The 24,709-nt window shown below is 44.1% G+C and overlaps 1 protein-coding gene across 1 annotated transcript in view; it reads right to left on the bottom strand.

The window, feature by feature from the left end:
- Positions 1-24,709, bottom strand: part of MPP4 (MAGUK p55 scaffold protein 4) — a 46,198-nt gene that overhangs the window by 8,899 nt on the left and 12,590 nt on the right. Inside the window, exons 6-16 of the mRNA XM_066577784.1 lie at positions 18,628-18,709; positions 18,432-18,517; positions 16,951-17,022; positions 13,626-13,822; positions 13,459-13,521; positions 8,512-8,582; positions 5,651-5,671; positions 5,141-5,155; positions 3,907-3,948; positions 1,123-1,293; positions 49-129 (exon numbers count right to left, since the gene is read on the bottom strand). Coding sequence (XP_066433881.1) covers positions 49-129; positions 1,123-1,293; positions 3,907-3,948; positions 5,141-5,155; positions 5,651-5,671; positions 8,512-8,582; positions 13,459-13,521; positions 13,626-13,822; positions 16,951-17,022; positions 18,432-18,517; positions 18,628-18,709 — 901 coding nt within the window. The remainder of the gene's footprint in view (positions 1-48; positions 130-1,122; positions 1,294-3,906; positions 3,949-5,140; positions 5,156-5,650; positions 5,672-8,511; positions 8,583-13,458; positions 13,522-13,625; positions 13,823-16,950; positions 17,023-18,431; positions 18,518-18,627; positions 18,710-24,709) is intronic.

Below are 24,709 nucleotides of genomic sequence, written 5' to 3'. Positions count from 1 at the left end.
CATATTTCTCTAAAAACCTTTTTGATTTGTTGATTCATTGGCACTTACGTGGTACTGGGCTGTGAAACATACTGGGATTTAGTCTAATGAACTGCTTTCTTAGCTCGTTAACACCAACTCCTGAAGGCCCTGCAAAATAGACAATCGTTATAATAGTGCAACCCTAGGATGTTCTTCACCATACTATAATCTGTTGGGATGACCTTCTGCCACCACAAATACAGGAAAATGCACATATTTTTTAGTGGATTGTAGACTAAACTGGAGTAACCAATGCCAGTCAGCTGCTGCAAAAGCTAATAAAGTCTTGGGGTGCATTAAAAGAGGTATAGGGGCGAAGGACGTGGACATTATACTTCCACTATATAAGGCACTAGTCAGGCCCCATATGGAATACTGCATACAGTTCTGGTCACCGGTGCTCAGGAAAGATGTTACAGTACTGGAGGGGGTTCAAAGAAGGGCAACTAAACTAATACATGGAATGACTGGACTGGAATACCCCGAGAGGCATCAAAACTGGGATTATTTACCCTGGAAAAAAGACAGCTATGGGGCGACCAAATAACTATGTATAAATACATGAGGGGACAATACATGGATCTCTCCCATGATCTGTTTACACCCAGGACTGCGACGGTAACAAGAGGGCATCTACTACATCTAGAAGAAAGCAGGTTTCATCGCCAACACAGAAAAGGGTTCTTTACTGTAAGAGCAGTGAGACTGTGGAACTCTCTGCCGGAGGACGTGGTGATGGCAAAATCCATAGAGGAGTTTAAAAGGGGACTTGATGTCTTTCTGGAGCGGGGGGATATTACAGGATATAAATCTTAAGCTAATTGTTAACCCGGGTATACAGGCAGGTAGGAACTATTAGGGGTTGATCCAGGGAACAGTCTGACTGCCATTAGGGAGTCGGGAAGGAATTTTTCCCCCAAAAGGGCTAATTGGCTTCTGCCTCTTGGGGGTTTTTTTTGCCTTCCTCTGGATCAACAACACAGTAGGATAGACAGGCTGGACTAGATGTACATTGTCTTCATTCGGCCTTACATACTATGTTACTATGTATCTGTAACTTGAGTTCTCAGTTCTGTGGTGTCTGCAGACATATGGACTGACCTACTAGAACAATAAGCCTATGCCGATCACAAGGCCTTCTCTGATATCTTACAACTTCTTCATAGGGAGCAGCTAAAGTGTGATAACAACTACTCGGACATCTAGAGTAACAGGAAAACTGGATGCTGTGGGATTTTCTGCGGCAAAGGCGCATGCTTCTCCGAAAACCAGCTGTGGAGAGAACAGATAAAGGTCATTTCCACAACACCGATAAATTATTACTAGACCGCATATATGTATATGTTACAGCAATGTGTGAAGAACAGGCATCACATAGAAGGTGTGAGGTTTTTAGGCAAAGTACGAAATCTGTGTTTTAGTCAAAGATGCTTTGTACTTTCTTCAGGCATTATACAGAACGACAAAGTAGCCAATGAAAAGAATTACGAAAACAAAGATGATGTATATGAAAATGCAACAACTGATACAAGACTAACGTGCAGGACCTTATTGTATGGCTCTATAAATGGCTCTTAAGAAACGCAAACATGGTGGTGGGCGGGGGAGGTAAGTAGTTGGATGGGTACCGACTGCTGTCCTAACGAGCCCTCACAGGAGATGTGCCACCACCCGGGACACAGGTTCCCATATTGGCAGACAGGTGGCAGTGTGAAGAGCACTCAGGAGAGCCAAAGAGGAGCAATGTCCTGATATCATGCATCCAGCAGACCTGACCAGCTGTGAAGGCACTGTGGTCTCTGGGGTTCAGACTGTCTATCAGTGTGAACGCAGTGGAGTAATGAGACAGCAATGGCCAGGCTGGCTCTGTCAGTTGTGACTGACTGCTGGACTGCAGTAGAGCTGCTTGCAGGAGGATGAGGGTTGGATTATGGGACATTGGAAGAGGATGATGATGGGGGTGAAAGTTGTACAGGATCGGGCCCACGCCACTGCTGGTGGGAGTTTTTTATGCCTTGCCAGTTCACCTTTTGGCATTGCATTGAATGCCTAATAAATGTGTGAAATATTCATGATTTCATACATTGATGTCCCATTTTGGGAAATCTATAGATTGCCTAGGCATTCTATACAATGACTTATTTTACACATCTGTAAAATATACAACCGTAGGGCGCCTTCAGATGGAACTTAGCTCCGCCTCGTCCCGCCCCTCCAATTGCAAGTAGTGGCGAGGGGCTGAAAGGGTGCGGGAGCTCAGAGCACTGCTCCCGGCTCTTCCAGCCTCCTCCCCCTGCAGAGAGGGACACCGTATATCAGCACCCGGACAATATACGGTCGTCTGAAGGCGCCCTTAAAGGGACTGTTTCATCAAGCTAACTCCTGTCCATTATATAATATATATAATGCTTCCGTCATGCAGGATCTGTCCTGCTCGCAGCTGGGTTTTTGCTCCAGTGAAATACACTGTAGACAATCCTCTATGAGCTAAATAATTGCCATCATTAAGCCATGTTTGCTTAGGGCACATTTACATGGAAAATTGGTAACATTTATTGTAGCAGCAATGTGAATGAGATTTTCAAAATCTGCCCAAAATCCATGCAGAATTTGATTTGTGTTGCAGAATTTCAATTAGCTGCAGTGGATTTGCAGTTCAGATTCCACATCTTCAAATGAGTACCAAATGGTCCAGATTTTGATCTGTCCATTTCGGAAAGGCAATCCACAGCAAAGCCCCCTAATGTGAACATAGCCTTCTATTGTAATTCATTACAATGTAGAATGTAGGGTAAAATGTATCACCTTGCAGTCCAGCCCGTTTAGTTCACAGAGGATTGTCTAGGCTGGAAATGTAGCAAGTACTAAGATTGGACCAGAAATATGTCTGTATAGGTTTTCAGCTTTGAAGAATGCTTCCATTCACTGAGAGGAAGCAGAGAGCTTGAAAATGGTTGAAACAGAAAATTGTGTAAGTCTTATCCATCTAAAGTTGGAAAATCCTCTTAGGGTATGTTCAGTTGGGGTATAGAAAGTGCAAATTCTCTGCAGCGGAACTGTGTGCAGAAAATTCATAGTGTTTACAGTAGAAATATGCCAAAACACAGACTACACTTCGCAATGCTGCAAAAAAACTGGGGTGCAACCTGATGGCAAATGCTAGTAGTACAAAAAAAGCAATACATTGCGAATGGGCAGCGTTTCCATACACATGCCCACTCTGTTCAGGGTGGGGAATAAAAAGAAAAAAAAAAAGAAAAATCACACTGTGCTTGTTCGTGACGCCAGATTCCCGAATATGTGTATTGCCATACTCAGCCCATACGCAACCTGTCTCTGCCGGCAGAGTGTATGGGCCGTGTGTGTAAAATGCTACAAAAGCCCCCTAACAGTGCTAATTTAGTGCTGCATCCCCCTCTGTCAGCAGAGCTCCTGACATCCAGCTGTGCAGAGGGAACACTCTCATTGGGTTCCCCACTGGAAACCAATGAAGGGGTCATTGCCCTAATCTAGCATTGCAGCCCCTCCTTTCTCAGGATCACTATGAGGGTCCCAGAATTTGAATTCCTACCAATCATAAGGTGATGGCACAGCCTATTGATACATCATCAGATGAGAAACATCTTTAAGTGTGTTCATAAATCACATGAAAATAGACACAAAGGCTAGAAATATGTGTGATATTGAGTAAAAAAATCAACACATTAGCAATAACTACATTCTGGAATAGCAATGACTTCGTTTCAAGACCTACACACGTACAATACTGATTTTTCCAACCCTGTGTCAGTAATTCTCATATCTATTAGGATGCGGTGATGCCCGTGAAACCATGTGTGATCTAGTTAATCCACATTATTTTGCTATAACAAGTCTCCGACATACCAATAACATAAGTCTGTCCATCGCTGCCGTATTCTTCCTCTTCTTAACATGTATATAAAATAGGAAAATGGTGAGGAACGAGGATTTAGCAAAATACTATCATTTTCTACCATCACATCAAATGAAAGTTCTATATTGCACAAGAAATTGGAAAATACTGCGGATCACAACTGGGATCATCATAATTCAGAAGGCAACACAAAAGAACTATTTTTATTTTTTCTGCCTTTCTGTTTAAGTTCAAATCCAGATTTAACAGATACAGAAGAACAAATGAAACATTAAACATACACTGAATGGACACTTTATTAGAGACACCTGCCTTATGATTGGAGCTCTCCTGTATGTAAATTAGAGCTGTGACTCCGGAGTGCAGCATAAGGGCTCCTGCTCATGACTAGATATTTGCTGCAGAATCCGTAGTCGCGATTTCTGCTCGTGGAGGAAAAATTGTAGCATTTTAATGTGGATTCTGCGCGGATGGCTTCCATTGGAGTCAATGGAAGCTGTCCAACCCGCGGCCCACCCATTGACATTGCGGAAGTATCGCAGATTCCACGCCATCGCCTAGCGACGGTGCAGGGAAGAAGATTTTTTTTAAAATAATCTGTATTGCGCATGCGTGACAGCGAGCCGCCGGGTCCATCTGCAGTACAGAAAAAATGGCTGTATGCACGGTTGCCGCTGCTGCCAGAGCTGAATTCCGCTGCATGATTCTGTGAGCGGAATCTAGCTCTGCCGTGAGCAGGAGGGGTAAAATCAAGTGGCAAGTTTTCTATGGATCAGTTTCAGAGTGATTTCACATTAGAGTGGAAAAATCAAGCGATCTGCGTGACATCGGGCCAATAAATTGTTCAGATTCCCTCACCCCGCATGCCCCAACTGAACGACGAATGGGAATTTGTTTGTTTCTCGTTCATCTTACAATTTCTGAATTCAGAACACTGAACTACTGATTGGCCCATGTCAACAAGCTGTTCACTTATGAACGACTGCCTGTTTAGTGTGAGTGGAGGTTGAGTCAACCTTGAGCCGGCAGGGATCTGAACCACACAGGGATTGAACTTGCAACCTTCAGGTCTTGAGCGAGACCTTAGGACTGCATTTCTGCTGCCTCTGCACCACACCCTCAGTGCATTACTGCTATCATTTGCATTATCTTTGTGCAACAGACTATAGTAACATATCGACCATCTATTCCAAAGTAGTAATGAAATTGAATGATGTCACCTACCTCCTTTCAGTTCCTCTGTTAAGATTAAACACCAAAGAGAATAAAATAAAACCAAAATACAAAAACATACAGAAGATATTAAGTACATGAGATGGTAAGACATAAGGGCGGCTCATTATGAACACTGAGCATATATAAAGAGTTTCTACAAAACAGCTGTCTCAGTGGGCAGATCAGAGGGGGCGGCAGTATGGCGAGAAGTTACTACTTACTTGTAGAGTAGATGCCAGCAGATCCCCAACCACATTGGGACACTCAGGGTGTAGTTTTTATGCTTTACTAGTTATCTTGATATTGCCAAACTGCATTTGAGTACAGTATAGTAATATACAAATACCATACCGATACAAGACAGTCACAACTTCACACCAGATACATTCCAGTTACTCATCACATGTGCATTATAATAGATGTGAATAGATGATAAAACCTTATAGGACATTGAATATCAGAATTATTACATGAGAGTACTGCACCAAACCATTTCTTATACCCAATACCTATATTTACCCGATTCAAATGTTTCTTCATCTAGAAAAAAAATAATAAAAAAAAGTATTTAAATCATTATTTGTATCTTCTATAGAATGACAGTAACATTCCTTTAATCCACTAACAATAGGACTTGACAGATGCCGGATTAGTAGATATTCTGGATAAACGAACAGCTTGAAAAACTCACGAGGGAAGAGTACTTTCAGAATGTTAAGGCAACTCTCCAGTTTGGGACAACCTCACCGCCGGGAGCGGGGTATTACTGGCTGTTTTTCTCTGCTGCCAGGCTGGCTGCACACAACCGGATCGGATCACACATGCAGGAGCCCGCAGCAGAATCCGGCCCTGACCGCACCCGGCATCGGCACTTACCTGCCTTCCTTCATCATCTCCATCTTTACTGCAGATGGACACTGTGGCTCGCCGTCAGTCATGCACAGTACTGATTTTTTTTTTTCATTTGTGTTTTTCCCGGCCATCGTTATCCGCAATGTTGTGTGCAGCCGGCCTAACACAGCCAGTCAGCTACTATACCTTTTTTGTTTCATCACCAACATAGAAAGGGGTTCTTTACTGTAAGAGCAGTTAGACTGTGGAACTCTCTGCCGGAGGAAGTGGTGATGGCAAATTCCATAGAGGAGTTTAAAAGGGGGCTTGATATCTTTCTGGAGAGGAAGGATATTACAGGATATAAATCTTAGGTTAATTGTTAATCCGGGTATACAGGCAGGTAGGAACTATTAGGGGTTGATCCAGGGATTAGTCTGATTGCCATTAGGGAGTCGGGAAGGAATTTTTCCCCAAAAGGGCTATTTGGCCTCTGCTCTTGGGGTTTTTTGCCTTCCTCTGGATCAACACAGGAAGATAGACAGGCTGGACTAGATGGACATAGTCTTCATTCGGCCTTACGAACTATGGTATTATGTTATTTAATCAAAGGGACTAATAGAGAATTTCAGCTTAGTTTTGTATTTCAAGTTTGGATTAGCGGATTTTCTGGGTTATTGGATATTGAAATTAAGGAATTTCAGAGTATTTTATATCAGTAACAGTATACATGTACAACCATTATATGCCTTCATAGGAATGGAACATTTTCTTTTCATTTCATGACATTACAGCAAAAAGGAGCCGTACACATTATGATGCAAGGCTGTGGGGCAGTAACTGGCAACATCTTAGGATACACTCACACCGGCCAGCTTCCGTTTAATTTCTGAACCAAAAAGTTGGTCCAAATTTGTATGAAAATAAAGAACAGGATTTTAAGTGGTTAAATTCACACGGGTGTTTTTTTTAAAAAATCAGATAGTCAGAGCAAAAGAAATTGCAGCATTTCCTATTTTGTAGAGATTTTTGGATGAAAATCATCCATTTAAATCTATGGGTACATTAAAAAAAGAAACCCGATTGCACTCATATGATGTGACTTGCAATATGTTTTTAATGACTGTAACTGTAGTAACCATTAAAAAAAACAAGAAGTGCCCCCAAAAAGAAAAAAGTGCCAAGTAGAGATGAGCGAACGTGCTAGTTTAGAGCAATTACATGATCGAGCATCGCTTTTTTTCGAGTAACTGCCTAATCGGGCAAAAAGATTCGGGGGGCGGGGGGAAGAGAGAGAGAGAGACAGCTCCCCCCTGTTATCCCCCGCTCCACCCCGCTGCCCCCCGTCCCCCCCCCCCTGAATCTTTTCGCCCGAGTAGGCAGTTACTCGAAAAAAGCGATGCTCGATTGAGTAATTGTCCTAAACGAGCATGCTCGCTCATCTCTAGTGCCAAGCTATGCTTTTTTCTCTCTTTTTTCATGCATAAAAGTCAGACGTAAGACAGACTATATAAAATGCAAAAAAAAAAAAGGCAAAAAACGTCAAAAGAAATCTGCCTATTCTATGCAGATCGCTATACATTTATGTGAATAAACCCTTAACTAAAAAGAGGAGACCCTAAAAACTATATCCCTTACTGCTACCCCAGATTTCCAGGAAAGTTGGCTATAGACATGAGAACAGCATTCTATTACTATTGGGCAGAGCTGTGTTATGGGTGAGCATTGTATCAGTGTGATCTCTTCTCCTCCTCGGACTATACCGCCGCCATAAGCATCAACATATAGGCTGAAATCAGCTCATTATCCCTACAGTGTGACATTTTTTGCTGCTGCTATTTCCAAGGGGCCTATTGATCAGGTTCCAAAGAGCACGGGACTCCGTGGATACCTAGTTGGGAAACTATGATGTAGACGGTAGAATTATTCATGATATACATTGTTGTGCTCACCACATTTGGAACGTACATTAAGAACCTGTTGTACACATTAAATGTGTCCATTAGTTAGATGGAGTCCAAAAGAGTGGCCTTTTTGCCTGCATCAGGCTGATATAGGTCAGTAGACAGCAAGAAAAAAAGATATAGAATAGTGCAGTAGACTATGCTATTCCATAAGTATAGCAGGAAGTATACCGAGTGATGTCACTGTTAGAGATGAGCGAGTATACTCGCTAAGGCACATTCCTCCAGCGAGTAGTGCCTTAGCCGAGTATCTCCCCGCTCGTCTCTAAAGATTCGGGGGCCGGCGCGGGTGACAGGTGAGTTGCGGCCTGGAGCGGGGGGGAGAGAGGGAGAGAGAGATCTCCCCTCCGTTCCTCCCCGCTCTCCCCCGCCGCTCACGAATCTTTAGAGACGAGCGGGGAGATACTTGGATAAGGCACTACTCGCTCGAGTAATGTGCCCTAGCGAGTATACTCGCTCATCTCTAGTCACTGTATGACATGCCTGAGAGGCCTTTGTTTAACATATACCTCCATATAATGTTAAATTGTGGCCATAAACGTGATGTGAACCTAATACATGTATGAGTATATAGTAAACTCTTACCAGCTTCTACACATTTCACATCAATCTTCAGGTCTTCCTCTAGACATAATGACAGTAAGTCATCAATGTAGCTTTGTGTTAATGGCATTAATCAACTATCCAGTTACAAATATGCATGTCCTGAGTAAAGGCGTAATACCGATGTCCGATGCGCTTACCTTCCCCAATTGGGCTCACTTTCCATGTGAAAGTATAGTTGGAAGAGAAACAAAGTACAACTTAATTGAAACATCTATTACTATTTGTTACATAGGGGTGTACACTAGAATCAGGGCCCCATTGTGAGACTCAAAATCAGCATCACCTCCCTACTGAGAGTGCTACCCAATGGACTATGAAAGGGAACCTCATAATTTCATACTATAATGTGCATAAGGGGTCAGTGCTCAGCTTTTCATACCAAATCCCTGCTTTTCCATCAGTGGGCATGGGGGGGCGGGGGGGGGGGGGGCTATAATAAACTATATGCCATTTAACAGCTATTATGGCCCTTAACAGCAGCTGTATACATCTACATGCAGTAACCTTCTTCTAATGCCGAGGAAGCAGAAGCAGCGCAGTGCTCTCTCCCACGTAGCACAATCCCCATAGCATAGGGCGACACTATTGATACTGAATCGGTTTAATTTCTTAAGACTAAAGGTACTTTTACACAGAACGAGTATTTTTCAGATTTCCGCATGAATCAGAACGATTAGCGTTCAGCATAAATACGTGCACCGACTGAACGATGAAGGACAACTCGTTTGCTTCTCATTTGTCGTCTAGTTTTTGCCATGCGGAAAATTAGACGATGTATCATTCTGTGTAAACAGGCAGTCGTTCACTTATGAATGACTGCCCGCTTACTGTGAATGAAGGCGGCCCGGAATGAATCTCAACCCCCTCCGCTTTCATTCAGTCAGCGATGCTCGTTTCTGTGTAAAAGCACAAGAATGATTCTCGCTGAGTCTAAACGCTCCCCACTCAGCGCTTCACATGGAATGCGAGAAGCCAGCAAGAAGCCCGCGATCCAGCTGTGATCTCTGCCTGTCTAAACACTGTGCATGAGCGCTAACAGCCTCACCAGTGACATCAGCGCTTGTGCAGTCGTTTAAACAACTGTCATTCCATCTAAATGGGACATAAGCCTTTGTACAATTTGCTGCACTCAGGGTGTTGGTCCACCGTGATTGGACATTTAGGCTGGGTTCACACAAGGCGGATTTGCCGCGGAAATTCCGTGCGGAATTTCGCTGTGGCAAATCCGCCTGTGGCCGCTAATCTCAGGTTTAGCCAGCCATGTGGACGAGAATTCTCAGACATCTCGTCCACACGGGACGGCCAATCCGCTGCGGTAAGTCAGACTGGAACCGCAGCGGCGGCTTCAGAGTATGCAGCACGTCAATTTTTTTTTCTTTCCGCTGCGGCCGCGCTCTCCTTTATGGGAGCGCCAGCCGCAGCGGATGAGCGAGCGGCCAGGTCGCTTCATAGCCGCCGTGGGTTTTTCCGTGGCGGTTCTCATGGCGGGAATCTCGCGTTTTTTGCTGTGGCCAAACCGCGGGATTTCCGGCGGGAATCCGCCTAGTGTGACCCCAGCCTTACTGTTATTTATCGTGCAAAGAGAAACAAAAGAAAGTAAACACTGAGCTGGTTAGAAAGGGCGCAGTAGTGACTGCACACAGTTGAGGTCTCTTGTTGTGATGCTTGACAAAAACCACATTGGTCGAAACGTTGCATGTCTGTCTTATGGAGTTAAAATAAAGTTGCCTTGTTACTTTTATTCAACCTGGATTGATGTAGGAGTTCCTGAGTGCCGCAACGCAACGAGTTTTTGGATATACACTTGTGAGATTAAGAGTTGGAGTGCCGCTGCCTATTTCTTTCTTGTGAGTAGATGAATGTCATTGAACACCATCAGACTGATCTCGGGCTCAGTGTTGCACACTCTCAAATGTAAGTTTAAGGCTAGGGTCACACAGGGCGGATTTGTTGCGGTTTTGCTGCGGTTTTTCCGTTGCGGTTTTGACGCAGAAGAACTGCTTCTGCGGCAAAACCGCTTCAAAGGTAAATTTGGGCTTGCAGATTTTGCTGCGGATTTTCGTGCAGAAAAATCCGCAAGCGGTTTTTTCCGCAGCGCTTTTTTACTTTTGTCGCGTATTTGTCACGTATTTGGTGCGGTTTTTGCTGCGTCCATAGAGGTCTATGGACAAAAAAGCGCTGCGGAAACGACCAAAGAATGAACATGCTGCATCTTTTAAAACCGCAACGCAGTTCCATTTCCGCACTGCGGCTGTGCGGAAAAAATCCGTCCTGTGAGAACAGCTTTTTGGCAAATCTCATTTGTGCTGCATGGCACTGCAAATGCAGCGGTTTTGCCGCAGTGCGGATATGCAACGGCAATCCGCGGCAAAACCGCAGCAAATCCGTCCTGTGTGACCCCAGCCTTACAATCGATCCCATGCAGAAACTGATGGGTAGCGGTTGGGTGGCCGCCTCTAGATTAGCTTGGGCCTTTTATTTGCCTGGGCCCCTGAAAGCAGAATCACCTTTTTTTTTTTTTAACTCGTTTTATTGAACACATTATATGAATAAAAAAAGGCTTTAACAATAGAGATGATACTCGAGCGGGTATCGGCCTTATCGAGTACCTGCCTGCTCGCCCGCAAAGATTCGGGTGCCGGCGGGAGTGAGCGCTGTGTTGTGAGATTCACCTTCTAGTTTATACCCAGGAGGAGGCATTCCATGTAACAAACTAGCTGAGAAGTCAACACTCAGAGCTGTAAATTTCAAAATTGTAATAGCAGTATGACCCCTATCTGTCGCACTTCACATCCCTCCCTTATTTAAAGGAGCGTACCCTTTAAGATAGCAATCTTGAATTCAGTTGGGATCTGAGGGACCCAAGGGAGAAGAACATCAGAGGTGAATTACACCAGGCATCCTAGACGCTGCCAAATTTTTGCGGCCATTTCCTATTTTTATAAACCATCTTCTCAGAAGTTACAACTGCATTTACGAGTTTCCTACATTGTCTGAGTGCTACAGATCTATCTCCCATCCATCGGAGGGCAATCGCCTTTCACGCCAGAAATAAAGTTTTTAAAGTAAAATACAGGAATGATGTATAATAAAGAGTAATATACAGGAATGAGGAGGCCACATGGATTTAATGAGTATACCTAACAAACATACGTCGTGAGACTGCACCACCGGCTAGTAATTCTGTCAAGGTCTGCACCACTTGACCCTGAAAGGCCTGACTATAAACATATCTAGAGATGAGCGAGTGTACTCGTTAAGGACACATACTCGAGCGAGTATCGTCCTTTTTGAGTATCTGCCTGCTCGCCCGCAAAGATTCGGGGAGCGGCGGGGGAACGGAAGATAGATCTCTCTCTCCGCCTCCCCCACCACCTACTCCCTCCTGCTCACTCCCGCAACACAGCGCTCACCCCCGTCGGCACCCAAATCTTTGCGGGCGAACAGACAGGTACTCGAAAAGAACGATACTCGCTTGAGCATCTGTCCTCAACGTGTACGCTCGCTCATCTCTACTTATATCCATGCTATACAACAAAAATTCAGGCCTGACGTCAAACATCCACGGCACCTATAATGCAATAATCTACCTATTTTCTGAAAATGATAAAGAGAAAGGCAGCAGCGGTGCAGAAGATATAGCGGTCTCATTTTATTAACAACTACTAGGAAGACATGAAGTGGAGATTCCAGTATCTCCTCCCCAGTTAAATGTGGTATTTGCTCCCATCATCTATGTTTGACCGCCAGTTGCACAGATGAGATTTTAGATCCCAGAAGTCATATATAAAGGGATGAGATAAGTCAATGGGAACCTTGTGATGAATAAATCCCAATCAGTGACTGTTGGGAGATGGGCCAGTCCACTCCAGGGAATTGGCTATTTAAAGCATATCTCAGTTGTCAGTATCTGTAAAAGGAAGATCTGGATAAGTCATACTCCTCCATTCAACAGATCTTAGAGTAGAATTATCTATTCTACCCTATACTATAGTATAGATTACTAGTAAAATATCTTTAACCCTTTCCAATCCACTGTCTGATCTCTGAAGACATTATGATTTAAGGCTGTACAGCTCCGATGTTGGAAGACATCCGTCGGGGTTCTCTTACTGTATAGTGCCAGCCTCTCTGTCAGAGCCTATCCAACGTGTCACCTCATGCAGTACTGGCTTTAGCCAGCAGATAGCGCTGTTGTATAACGGCAGAAAAAGAGTAAGCCCCCAAGGAAAACCAGGATACAAATTGGATTGGAAAGGGTCAAAGTGTGGGAAAAGAAGAGATTCAAAAGTGAACAGAGTAAAAATGACCACGACTACTACTGCAATCCATATATTTATCACTATACTGTACTGTCTGCAGCCTGAGTAAGCATAAGAGATCCAACAGGCTACGTTTAATAGGCAACTATAGAATGTCTTATTTCACAAAAGAGTAAAAGCATCGGCCCCAATTAGTATTATTCTCCCTCCTTCATGGACTCTGACCATTTTACTGTATTAGGCCGAGATATTTTTGGTGGCGCCCCTGGTGATAGTAAATTAGTGCACCCTTCATTACTGTTTCAACAATAACTACCACTACCATAGTTTGAAACATCCGAGTCCCTACGCAAAATATTGAAGATTTTGTGAGCGTCTGTCTGCTTTTTTAGCTGTCTTTTTATGGCCTGAAATGAAGTTTTTTCAATTTTATGATGTGCAGGTTTTTTCCAATTTTTGCAACTATGATGTACCACTACTATTTACTTATGTGGCAGATGGGCTGTTGAACCTCATCAGGCACCAGCTCCTGGGTACAACTTCTGTATATCCTTGCCGAAAGCATTCTGATGATGTAAACAAGGAATATACAAGAACTAAAAGAGAGGATGAGAAAAAGGAGGCCCTGATAGGGCCAGTATAATGCATTGGCAGATACTCACACTGGGAAGCTTTAAGGCAAGAGTGAGACATGAATGGCTGAGACCACCAGAATTCACGCTGTTTCCTGAATACAGAAAAACAAGAACAAAAGGGCAGCAATTATCTATTTTAGAGTCTGTAGAAAGCAACAGCAAGGAGGAAATGCAAACAGCTTTACAATAGCTGTACCTCTTGAGCAAGTGGTTGGATGGGATGAGGCCGGCACATCTGCTGGAGTCTGATGCTTTCCTTGCTTGCCACCACATCGAGTCGCTCTGGTCAACTATTTGCAGGATTTCTCCTCTCTTAAAAGGCAGGCCAGCATCTGCACAGGGTATGGCTGCATCCTGCTGAGGCCAGTAATCTGCCATTGCTCGGACAAACAGCTGACACAAGTATAAGAAAAGGAAGAAGACGTGAAATGATACAAGTATAGTGTATGCCTGCAGGTGAGTTCTATGTAAGCTAGCATGACATTGATTATGGACAAGAGCATTCCAGGCTTTTGATGGTATTGATACATAAAGTTATAACTTAGAGCTGGAACATTTAAACCACCTGCCTGATCATATTGTAGGTCTTCCTCACCTTGCCAAAACAGCGAAGACTTATTAGGGCATGGGAGAAGTCCACAAGACCTTTAAGTCCTTTAAATTGCGAGTTGTAGCCTCCATGGATTGGATTGGACTTTTAGATGCTTGATTGCATGGTTATCTGGGAAATTTGGTGGTCAACTCAACACCTAGAAGTCTCTGTCATGTTCCTCAGACCATTCCTGAATCTTTTTTGCAATGTGGCAGGGCACAGTCTGTTGAAAGCAGCCATTGTCATTATGGAACACTGTTGCCATGAAGGGTTATACTGGTCTGCACAATGTTTAGGTAGGTGATACATCTCAAAGAAAAATCTGCATTAATGCCAAGACCCAGGGTTTCCCAGCAAAACATTGTCCAAAGTGTCACACTACCAGCTTGTTTTCTTCCTGTAGTACATCCTGGTGCCATCTCTTACCCAGGCAGAAAAAATGCACACACACGGCGGTCCACATGATGCAATCGAAAATGTGATTCATTAGACCAGGTCGCCTTATTCCATTACTCCATGGCCCAGTTTTGGTTCTCACATGACCTTTGTAGATGCTTTCAGTGGTGGACAGGGGTCAGCATGGGCACGCTGACCGGTCTGCTGCTACAGATCCTCCATATGCAGCAATCTTTGATGCAATGTGTGTTCTGACACCTTCCTGTCATACCCAGCATTAACTGTTTTTCTACAAACATCAACAAACCTTGGGTGCCTAGGACTTTGTTCAATAATTGTCCATCCTTGGACAATTCCTCACCTCACCTTGCCAAAACAGCGAAGACTTATTAGGGCATGGGAGAAGTCCATAAGACCTTTAAGTCCTTTAAATTGCGAGTTGTAGCCTCCATGGATTGGATTGGACTTTTAGATGCTTGATTGCATGGTTATCTGGGAAATTTGGTGGTCAACTCAACACCTAGAAGTCTCTGTCATGTTCCTCAGACCATTCCTGAATCTTTTTTGCAATGTGGCAGGGCACAGTCTGTTGAAAGCAGCCATTGTCATTATGGAACACTGTTGCCATGAAGGGTTATACTGGTCTGCACAATGTTTAGGTAGGTGATACATCTCAAAGAAAAATCTGCATTAATGCCAAGACCCAGGGTTTCCCAGCAAAACATTGTCCAAAGTGTCACACTACCAGCTTGTTTTCTTCCTGTAGTACATCCTGGTGCCATCTCTTACCCAGGCAGAAAAAATGCACACACACGGCGGTCCACATGATGCAATCAAAAATGTGATTCATCAGACCAGGTCGCCTTATTCCATTACTCCATGGCCCAGTTTTGGTTCTCACATGACCTTTGTAGATGCTTTCAGTGGTGGACAGGGGTCAGCATGGGCACGCTGACCGGTCTGCTGCTACAGATCCTCCATATGCAGCAATCTTTGATGCAATGTGTGTTCTGACACCTTCCTGTCATACCCAGCATTAACTGTTTTTCTACAAACATCAACAAACCTTGGGTGCCTAGGACTTTGTTCAATAATTGTCCATCCTTGGACAATTTTCGGCAGGTGCTATACACTGCATGCTGGGAACATCCCGCAAGACCTGCTTGGTTGTTCTGACCCAGTCCTCTAGCCATTATAATTTGGCTTTTGCCAGAATGGCCCAAATTTTTACACTTGCCCATTTTTCGGACTCTGAATGCATGAACTTGAAGAACTGAGTGTTCACTTGTTGCCAGATATATTCCACCCTTTGTCAGGCATTTTTGTCATGAGTCTAATTTTATTCACTTCACTTAACAGTGGTTTAAATTTTATGGCTGATGAGTGTATTTTAATAATGCACTATGTATTGTGTGACTCAGGGGACACTCAGATAAGACAAGGGGAAGGCGGCAAGGGTTGTTGTGAGCACTGCACTACAATGTTGTGCTTAACTTTATAAAATTAGACAAAGGCATACATGTCTTATGGTGTAGCCCACTGGCGCAACTATAGGAGATGCAGGGGATGTGGTTGCACCCGGGCCCGGGAGCCTTAGGGGGCCCATAAGGCCTCTCTTCTCCATATAGAGAGCCCAGTACTATGAATAAAGCATTATAGTTGGGGGCCCTGTTACAGGTTTTACATTGGGGCCCAGAAGCTTCAAGTTACGGCTCTGCGTTAAAGGGTTAAGAGAACTTGGGAGGTCCCAAGATAAACTTTTGCACCTGGGCTCATGAGCCTTTAGCCACGCCTTGTGGCCTACTTGATAGCCGTAGTCTAAGACGCTAGACAACCTGAGATCTAAATCTGTTGCTCTTTACCACTTCAGTTTCCCAACTTTCAACTAGACTTCAGGAAGCAGAAGACCATTTTACTAAGTGAACCTTATATCTTGTGATGATCCAAAAAGATATGCCAGGATGGAGCTTGAGATTTAGAGATGACAGGTTTATTTAATTGTTTTACATTTTTAGCTTTTTTTAAACCTGAAAATCATAAATTGATATGTATCCAATAACAGGAGTATGTGGGTGATGCAAACAAATTAACTTCTCTGTAATTGTCCAGAAATAAGTACATAGAAGGATGAATCACTCAAATGGTCAAAAGTATAATTACGCCTGAAAAAGTATAAACATGGGAACATCAAGACAATTTAGAAATTGTGAATTGAATATGACTGTAATGCGGAATGACCTAAATATCAGCAATGGTTCCGCTAACCAAAAACATTAGGTTCAGAAGCTGGCGCCCATCTCCGGGCTCTCAGAAAGTCAGCACCTCTCCCTTCTTGGCACCCTTTCTATTGTACATTGTGAGTTTGTCAGTAATTATTATAAGGATGTTATACAAGATATTAATACTCCCGTGTCTTCAAAGGAAGAGGAATAAAAAATTAAATAGGTTGTAAGAGATACAAAACAGACTTGGTTGTCCTGCAGTAATATAGTAGGCACAGAGGAATTGGATTGAGAGAATAGTTTATTCTTACCATGGTGTGACTGCTCACAGTGCGATCACCAATGGGAATGAGTTTAAATATAATTGTCCCCTCAGAATGAACCTGTAGATGAAATAAAGAATATTTAATGAGGAAAGAGAAGAAAGACAAGGGGGGGGGGGGGAGAGAAGGAGAGATATAATAGAGGTAAGGAGAGAGGAAAAGGGGAGAAAAAGTAAGAGAGAAGGGAATGAGAGGGAAGAGAAGGCGCAGAGGAAAAAAACAGAAAGAGGATGAAACAAATGACGAGAGAGAGCGAAAGGAAGCAGATAAGGTAGAGAGGGAACAAAGACAGATGGAAAGAAGGAGAGGAAGAGAAAGGGATGAAAACAGAGGAAAAGAAAATGAAGATAGAAAGACAGGAAAGAGGACAGAGAAGGAAAAAGAGAAGATAGAGGTGAAAAAAAGAAAAAGCAAGAAAGTATAAAAGACAGGAAAAGGAGAGTAATGGGAACAGTGTAGAGATGAGCGAGCGTACTCGCTAAAGCAAACTACTCGAGCGAGTAGTGTCTTATGCGAGTACCTGCCCGCTCGTCTCAAAAGATTCGGGTGGCGGCGGGGAGCGCCGGGGGGATGGGGGGGTTGGAAGAATCTCTCTCTCACTCTCTCCCCCCGCTCCTCCCTGCTCACTCCCGCAACTCACCGCTCTCCCCCGCCGCACCCGAATCTTTTGAGACGAGCGGGCAGGTACTCTCATAAGGCACTACTCGCTCGAGTAGTTTGCCTTATCGAGTATGCTCGCTCATCTCTAGAACAGTGGGATAAAAAGGAAAGAGACAAGAAAAAGACAGAATGGAGATACAGAGACACAGACAGAAACAGAGAGACAGTGACAGAGAGAGGGCGCAACGGAACATTCTGAGGAGCTTAACCAATCAAGAGACACATTTTTCCTGAAACTTAATTTTGCATTATCAAAACTGTCTGGCACTTGTGAAAATATTTATCTTCCAAATATGCATAAATGACAAACTGAACACAGTTTCTTGTAGATTGCCCCCATCTATCTTCTGTCCATACCGCTCATCTTGTGTATGTTCCTACTAGAGATGAGCGAACGTACTCGGTAAGGGCGATTTCGCAATCGAGCACCGCGATTTTCGAGCACTTCACTACTCGGGTGAAAAGTACTCGGGTGCGCTGTGGGTGAGCGGGGGGTTGCAGAGGGGAGTGGGGGGGAGAGAGAGAGGGCTCCCCCCTGTTCCCCGCTGCTACCCCCCACTCCCCTCTGCAACCCCTCCGCCCCACAGCGCACCCAGTACTTTTCACCCGAGTAGTGAAGTACTCGAAAATCGCGGTGCTCGATTGCAAAATCGCCCTTACCGAGTTCGTTCGATCATCTCTAGTTCCTACCCTATGCTCTCTTCTTACATGACTGCCCACATGCACATCAGGTACACTTTATAAGACTTTCAAACGAATTGTTCGAAATTTGCAACGCGCTTCCATATTTTAAATCATGACAGAGATACCAGTATCTGTATAACTTGTTCAGGTTCCAGTCCATCCACAGGAAACCCATTTACTTCTACCAGTTTATCGCCAGCATACAGAAGACCTGTGATAGGATTGAAGCAGGGAACATCATCAGTTCTACACAATATGTACGATAATATAATCTATTTTATTATTTCTACTATGTTTATAATGAAAAGTTATGGATCTTACCACTTCTATCGGCAAGGCCACCATGGATTACTCTGGCAACTATGATGTCTCCTGTAATTTCATGCCGTTTAATTGTGGCTCCCTTGGAAAAAAAATAATATAGCGAAAGGGTCATTGTGAGACATTTAGGAAGAGGCTACTTAGACTTTGTATACAGAAAAGAAGATTAATTAAAAGGGTTTCCCACAAAATAGGACATGGGGCTTTGTTATGAGGGCACTAACCATAATTGTTTTGGTGCGTATACTCCAGTGAAAGCACCAATGATTACTACTAACTGCACTGGAATCAAAATTACCAATAGGGAAAGGAAAGGCCCAGCATTAGCAATCCACAGCAGTACTCGGTACAATTGTATCTTGTCTCCACCACAAGTATGGGTGGAGACCTAGTGATGGGCTGCACCCACGCACTATACGCCCAGAAGCTGCTGATTGGCTGCCTGCAGTAAGGTCCTAGCATCTGGGAATTTACTTATGGCTGGGATGGAAGGTTAGGGTTAGTTTCAGTGTCAGGCTTACATTATTAGATGTAAATGCTTCCATGTGAGAGCAGGGTGGCAGTAACATGGAAGCATTTACAGCTAATAATGTAAGCCCAGCACTGAAACTAACCTTAACCTCCCATACAAGCCAAAACTCATTCCCGACGCTGCTAGCAGCTTGCCTCTTTAACATCATCCCCCCTCCAGCCTTCCCCCCCCCCCTGTCCTTTCAGCCATGGAGAGAGTGTCAGCCGCTGACATTTCCTAGCTTCCCTCCCACCTGCTTCCCCCCATACCATCTCTGGCGCAATGCGTACCCCGTGAAGACTGTCCATGGCAGCCTGCCATCAGTGCTACAAGGTCTCTGGCGCTTTTATACTTTCTTAGGCTCAGCTGTCACTCACCCCGCCGCTCTGCCTTCAGCCCTCCTTGCTCCGCCGCAGTCGCTCTGCCACTGTGAGTCTCCTTGACGATTTTGCATTCGGCAAGCCATCAGTGATGGCAGCGACGAGACTTACAGCGCTGGAGCCATCAAGAGGGAGAAGTCCAAGCGGTGGAGGGGTGACTGACAGAAGCTGTCAGAGGAGATTATGCCCACCCATTCTCCAGCCCAGCCAATCCAGTTGGGGGCATTGGTTGTGGGCGTGCATCTTGTCTCCACCCATTCTTCTGGTAGAGACAAGATACAACAATACCGCAGTACTCTACAGTCTTGTCATGCTTCTCTTTGGTTTATTGATAGGTGTATGGGCAGTCCCAACATTCTTCCCAGAGTTTTATCCACTTCATACTTCGATGGAAAAATAGTCTGACGGGCCTATTATTTTTTTCTCTTATGGGTGGTGCTGGTAACTGTCTTCCACCCATAAAGAGCAGGAGCCAAAATAGGTTTCTCAGATTTGTCCATCAGAGTGGATTTGTCCACCTCTCTGGTAGGAATGAGAAGGTCGGGGTGATCAAGTCTTTATACAGATTGTACACTAACACAATGAAGGAAATATACAAGAACTAATATGAAGGAAAGTCAAGGCTATCTTCATTTACAACTACTTTCAAGCAGCTATGGACTGTGCAGCAACCCATTGCACAACTTGTAAAGGATTGAGGTACATGAAACTATAAAGTGATACAACTATACCAAGTGGCTTTCCGTGGTTTCCTATTACAGAAAGAAACATAGGATAAATTACAACAAGGCTCCTTCGGTCAGTCAAACTTCTCCTGTCAAATGTAACTTTATTGCAGGATGTTCTAGCAAATATCAATGGAACAATTTACAGCTTTGTGGATCAAAGGGATTGTATGTGAGATACTTTACTTACAAGTTCAATATCCCACTGCTCCAGCGCCCCCAACCAATTGTCGCTGCTAGGCTTTTTCTTTTATTTGGCTGCTGCAGGGACATGCTCATATACCCATGTCATCGCTGCAGCCATATAAACACAGCTGGGGAACGAAGACCGGTGTGGTGGCACTAGAGTAGTGATGGAATCGAACTGATCAGTATAGCATATATGGTTATTTTAGATAATTTCCTCAATTTCCAGAAAAAAAAACTTATATCTTCGGCAATAGCTATAAGGCCTTATGCACTCAGGGGCGGATTTGCATTACGGAATCCAGAGAGGGCGTCCGCCTCCAGATTCCGCAGCAAATGCCGTCCATAGCATGCTATGGAAAAGTGAATCTTCATGCACAGAAGCGGAAACTAATTGTGGTTTCCGTTCGCGAAGGAAAAATAGCAGCATACCCCATTTGTGCACAGCTTCCTTTGAAGTCAACAGAAGTCACCGACCTGTGGCCCTTTCGCAACAGATTTTGCGGAAAGGTTGCTGAATCCGCATCATCGCATAGCGATGACGCGGGAAAAGCAGGAGTTTACAAAAACTAAAAGTCTGTACTGTGCATGGCCAATGGCGAGCCGTGCAGACAATACGCAGTACAGATGAAGAAAGAAAAAGCAGTGCATGACACCTAAAGCACACAGAAAGTTACAATATGTTTCACTATGGGAAAAATCATTATTTAAAAGGGGTTTTGTCATAAAAAAAGAAAAAAAATTAATACTTACCTATTCCTTCCCAGGCAGTCTACTTACCACACCTTCTCCCCGATGATCTTCTCCCGTATCTTGCAGTCCCCCAGGTCACCTCAGCTGCAGTGGGACGATTCTTTGTCTTCCGATGATGAAGCATCCATTAGCTGCAGTCTTCTTCCTGCAGGTCAATGTACGCTATGTCACTAGCGACCTAGTGTTCACTGCCTAGCAGGAAGAGCCAGATGCCATGTTGGGCGAATGCAGAAATGCAGTCTCACTGCGAGAGTTCCTATACTAAATGCCACAAGACAGCGCAGATGCGCAATCTCGGCATTAGCCCGAAATAGCATCTGGCGCTTCCTACTAGGCAGTGAATGCTACGTCACTATGACGTAGCCTACACTGACCTACGGGAAGAAGAATGCAGCTGCACAACAGAAGAAGAAGAATCCGGCTGTCTGGAGGTGCAGTAAGTAGACTGCCTGGAAAGGAATAGGCAAGTATAGATTTTTTTTATGACAAAACCCCTTTAAGCTTCAGTTTTTTAAAGTAGCAATTTAGTTGGAGAACAGTTTATAAAGACCATAAATACTTGTCTACTTGTGTAGAGGAGTAAAAGTTACAGCATCATCCACATGTTCCCCACGGATTTGCAGTGGATTTTAACGACCCTAAGGGCACTGACTAATTTTGCAACAATTTTTTTATCCTTCAAAAATGCAAAGACGAGAAATAGTCTTGTATTTAAAAAAAAAAAAAAACAACAAAAAAACCCCCCACTATTCTACGGTTTCATGTCTATATCTCTCATGCAGACCCATGGATCTCTGTGGTTACAGCTATAAACAAACTCTATGTGGTGTGATTCCACACTCTTAGGTTAGATCTGTAGACACAAAACAGTAGGAGATTTTTTCATCAAAGCAATTTGCTAAATTACCTTGTTTGTTTAAATGAATGAAAAACAAAAATAAATAGGTTTGACAAGTTTGACAAAGCTTAAAGGGGTTTTGTCTTAAAAAAAACCCCAAAAACATTTATATACTCGCCTATTCCTGCACAGGCAGACTCCTTACAGCATCCTCTAATCGCTGATCTTCTCCAGTATCCTGGGGGTTCACCACACTGCAAGCCATGCGGATACTCTCTTCTTTGTTTGGAAGCCGGCATTCCTCGCATTCCTTCCGGGCAGGTCAGTGAAGATAACTGGCTAGGAAGGAATTCTAATCAATTTCAGAGACAGCTCGCATGAGCAGTCTCTGAAGTAGATCGGCACTCTCCCTGCTGGCCTGTGAACTGTGACATAACGTAACTGGCTGTCAGGAAGGATACTGCTGGTAATGTACGTAACCTCACAGAAAGCAGAAGAATCAGCCAGCTGGAGGTGAGGAGACTTCCCCCATACTGCAGGAGCCAGGAGAAGATCAGTGAGGTGAAGATCTAATAAGTAGACTGACGAGGGAGGAATGGGTAAGTATAGAATTTTTCTTTTTTAATGACAGAAGCCCTTTAAGCTGTTATTATACGGCAGCATTTCTCCCCTGGAAAACACAGGTGGGAAACGCTGACTGCAGCTGGCACCTGGACTCTTCATAGCAAGTGAACTCCCTACAAGTCCAGGTTCTGGCTGCAAGGAGCGTTTCTCCACCTACATTAGGCCAGTTTCAGACGAGCATAGTGTAACACGTCCGTAATACGGATCTGTATTATGGATGTGTTACAGATGACATTACAGCTGTATGTCATCAGGATTCCATCACTCTTATCAGTATTTGCCTCTGTATATTTTATTTTCCACTGGGCAAATACTGATCCATATTTATCCAAAAGAAAAGAATAGCAATATGGAGGCAAATATGGAAAAAATAGGTCACGCTGAGTTTTTAAGAAATGGCCGTGAAAAATATGGCCATGTGAATAGTTTTATATTAGCTCCGTATTACACTTGTCTGAAAGCAGCCTTTTACATGGAGAAACGCTGCTGTGTAATAGCAGCCTTAGGGCTTATTCAGACGACCGTATATATTGGCCGTGTATTAACGCCGGCCGATATACGGCGTCCCTCTCTGCAGGGGGAGGAGGCTGGAAGAGCCGGGAGCAGTGCACTGAGCTCCCGCCCCCACTCTGCCCCTCCGCACTATTTGCAATGGGAGGGGGTGAAGCTAACTCTTGAAACTTAGTTCCGCCCCGCCCCACCTCCTCTCATTGCAAATAGTGCCGAGGGGCAGAGATGAGGCAGAGAGGGGGCGGGAGCTCAGTGCACTGCTCCCGGCTCTTCCAGCCTCCTCCCCCTGCAGAGAGGGACGCTGTATATCGGCCGGCCTGAATACACGGCTGATATATGGTCATCTGAATAAGCCCTTAAACTTACTAAATAGCTACTTTAAGCTGCACATCATTAAGCAAGGCATCAGGCATCTTCAGAATTTAATGTGACATTCGTATTCTCTATACAGATTTGAAATTAAAGGAAATGTTTAAAAAGGCACAAAGGTGAAGCTATTCATTATTTAATTCTAGGACATTGTAAAAGGCAAAATACTAATCCTTATGTACTAGCATTAAAGTCTAAAGAACTTTCCAGCTTGAGCCTCCAACATTGCTTCCACATTTCCAGAATCTGTAACGCTATTAGCAGAAGATGTTCTGCAGCTGAACTCAACCTTCCGGGAGCACAAACAGGACTGGGTGTTTTTTAAATATATTATTGTGCTGTGAATTCTATTAACAGTCTAAGGCTGGATTCAGATGAACGTATATCGGCTGGGTTTTCACGCCCAGCCTATATACGTCGTCTCTCTCTGCAGGGGGGGAGCCTGGAAGAGTCGGGAGCAGTGCTCTGAGCTCCTGCCCCCTCTCTGCCTCCTCTCTACCCTCTGCACTATTTGCAATAGGGAGAGGTGGGACAGGGTGGGGCTAATTCGCGGAACTTAGTCCCGCCTCCTTTCATTGCAAATAGTGCAGAGGGGCGGAGAGGGGGTGGAGAGGAGGCAGAGAGGGGGCGGGAGCTCAATTCCTGCTCCTGGCTCTTCCATCCTCCCCCTCTGCAGATGAGGACACCGTATATGAAACCCGAGCCGATATATGGTCGTCTGAATCCACCCTAAGGGCTCATTCACACAAGGGAATTTGCGCAGCTATTATGTGCAAAAAAATCACAACTAATAGAATCAATGATTTCCTACAGAAACGTTCAGATGAAGTAATTTAAGCTGCAGGAAAATGAATAAATTAAAAAATAATTAATTTTAAAAAATAGTATTTTTTTAAAAATTGCACCTAAAAAGGTAGGACATCAGTTACTGATATTCAGCAACTGAAATTCCCTGCTGCGTGAGAGGATAGGACCTGACCTATCTTTGGTGCACGATGTGCAGCAGTGTCCATAGACTCCTATGGGCACTGAAAAAAAGAGGGAGGGAGAGGGAATTTAGCTGCGTCCAAGGTTCGGAAAAGACCAGTGCCTGTAGTTTAGACATTAGAAGTCATTAGGAGGATTTCTACTGACCGAGAGAATTCCAAACAGCAGGGCATTTTTTCTGTAGCACGCAGCTCCAGAT

Source organism: Eleutherodactylus coqui, chromosome 8, assembly GCF_035609145.1.
Source record: "Eleutherodactylus coqui strain aEleCoq1 chromosome 8, aEleCoq1.hap1, whole genome shotgun sequence".
Taxonomy (NCBI): Eukaryota; Metazoa; Chordata; class Amphibia; order Anura; family Eleutherodactylidae; genus Eleutherodactylus; species Eleutherodactylus coqui.
This window is presented reverse-complemented; position numbering and strand designations above follow the sequence as displayed.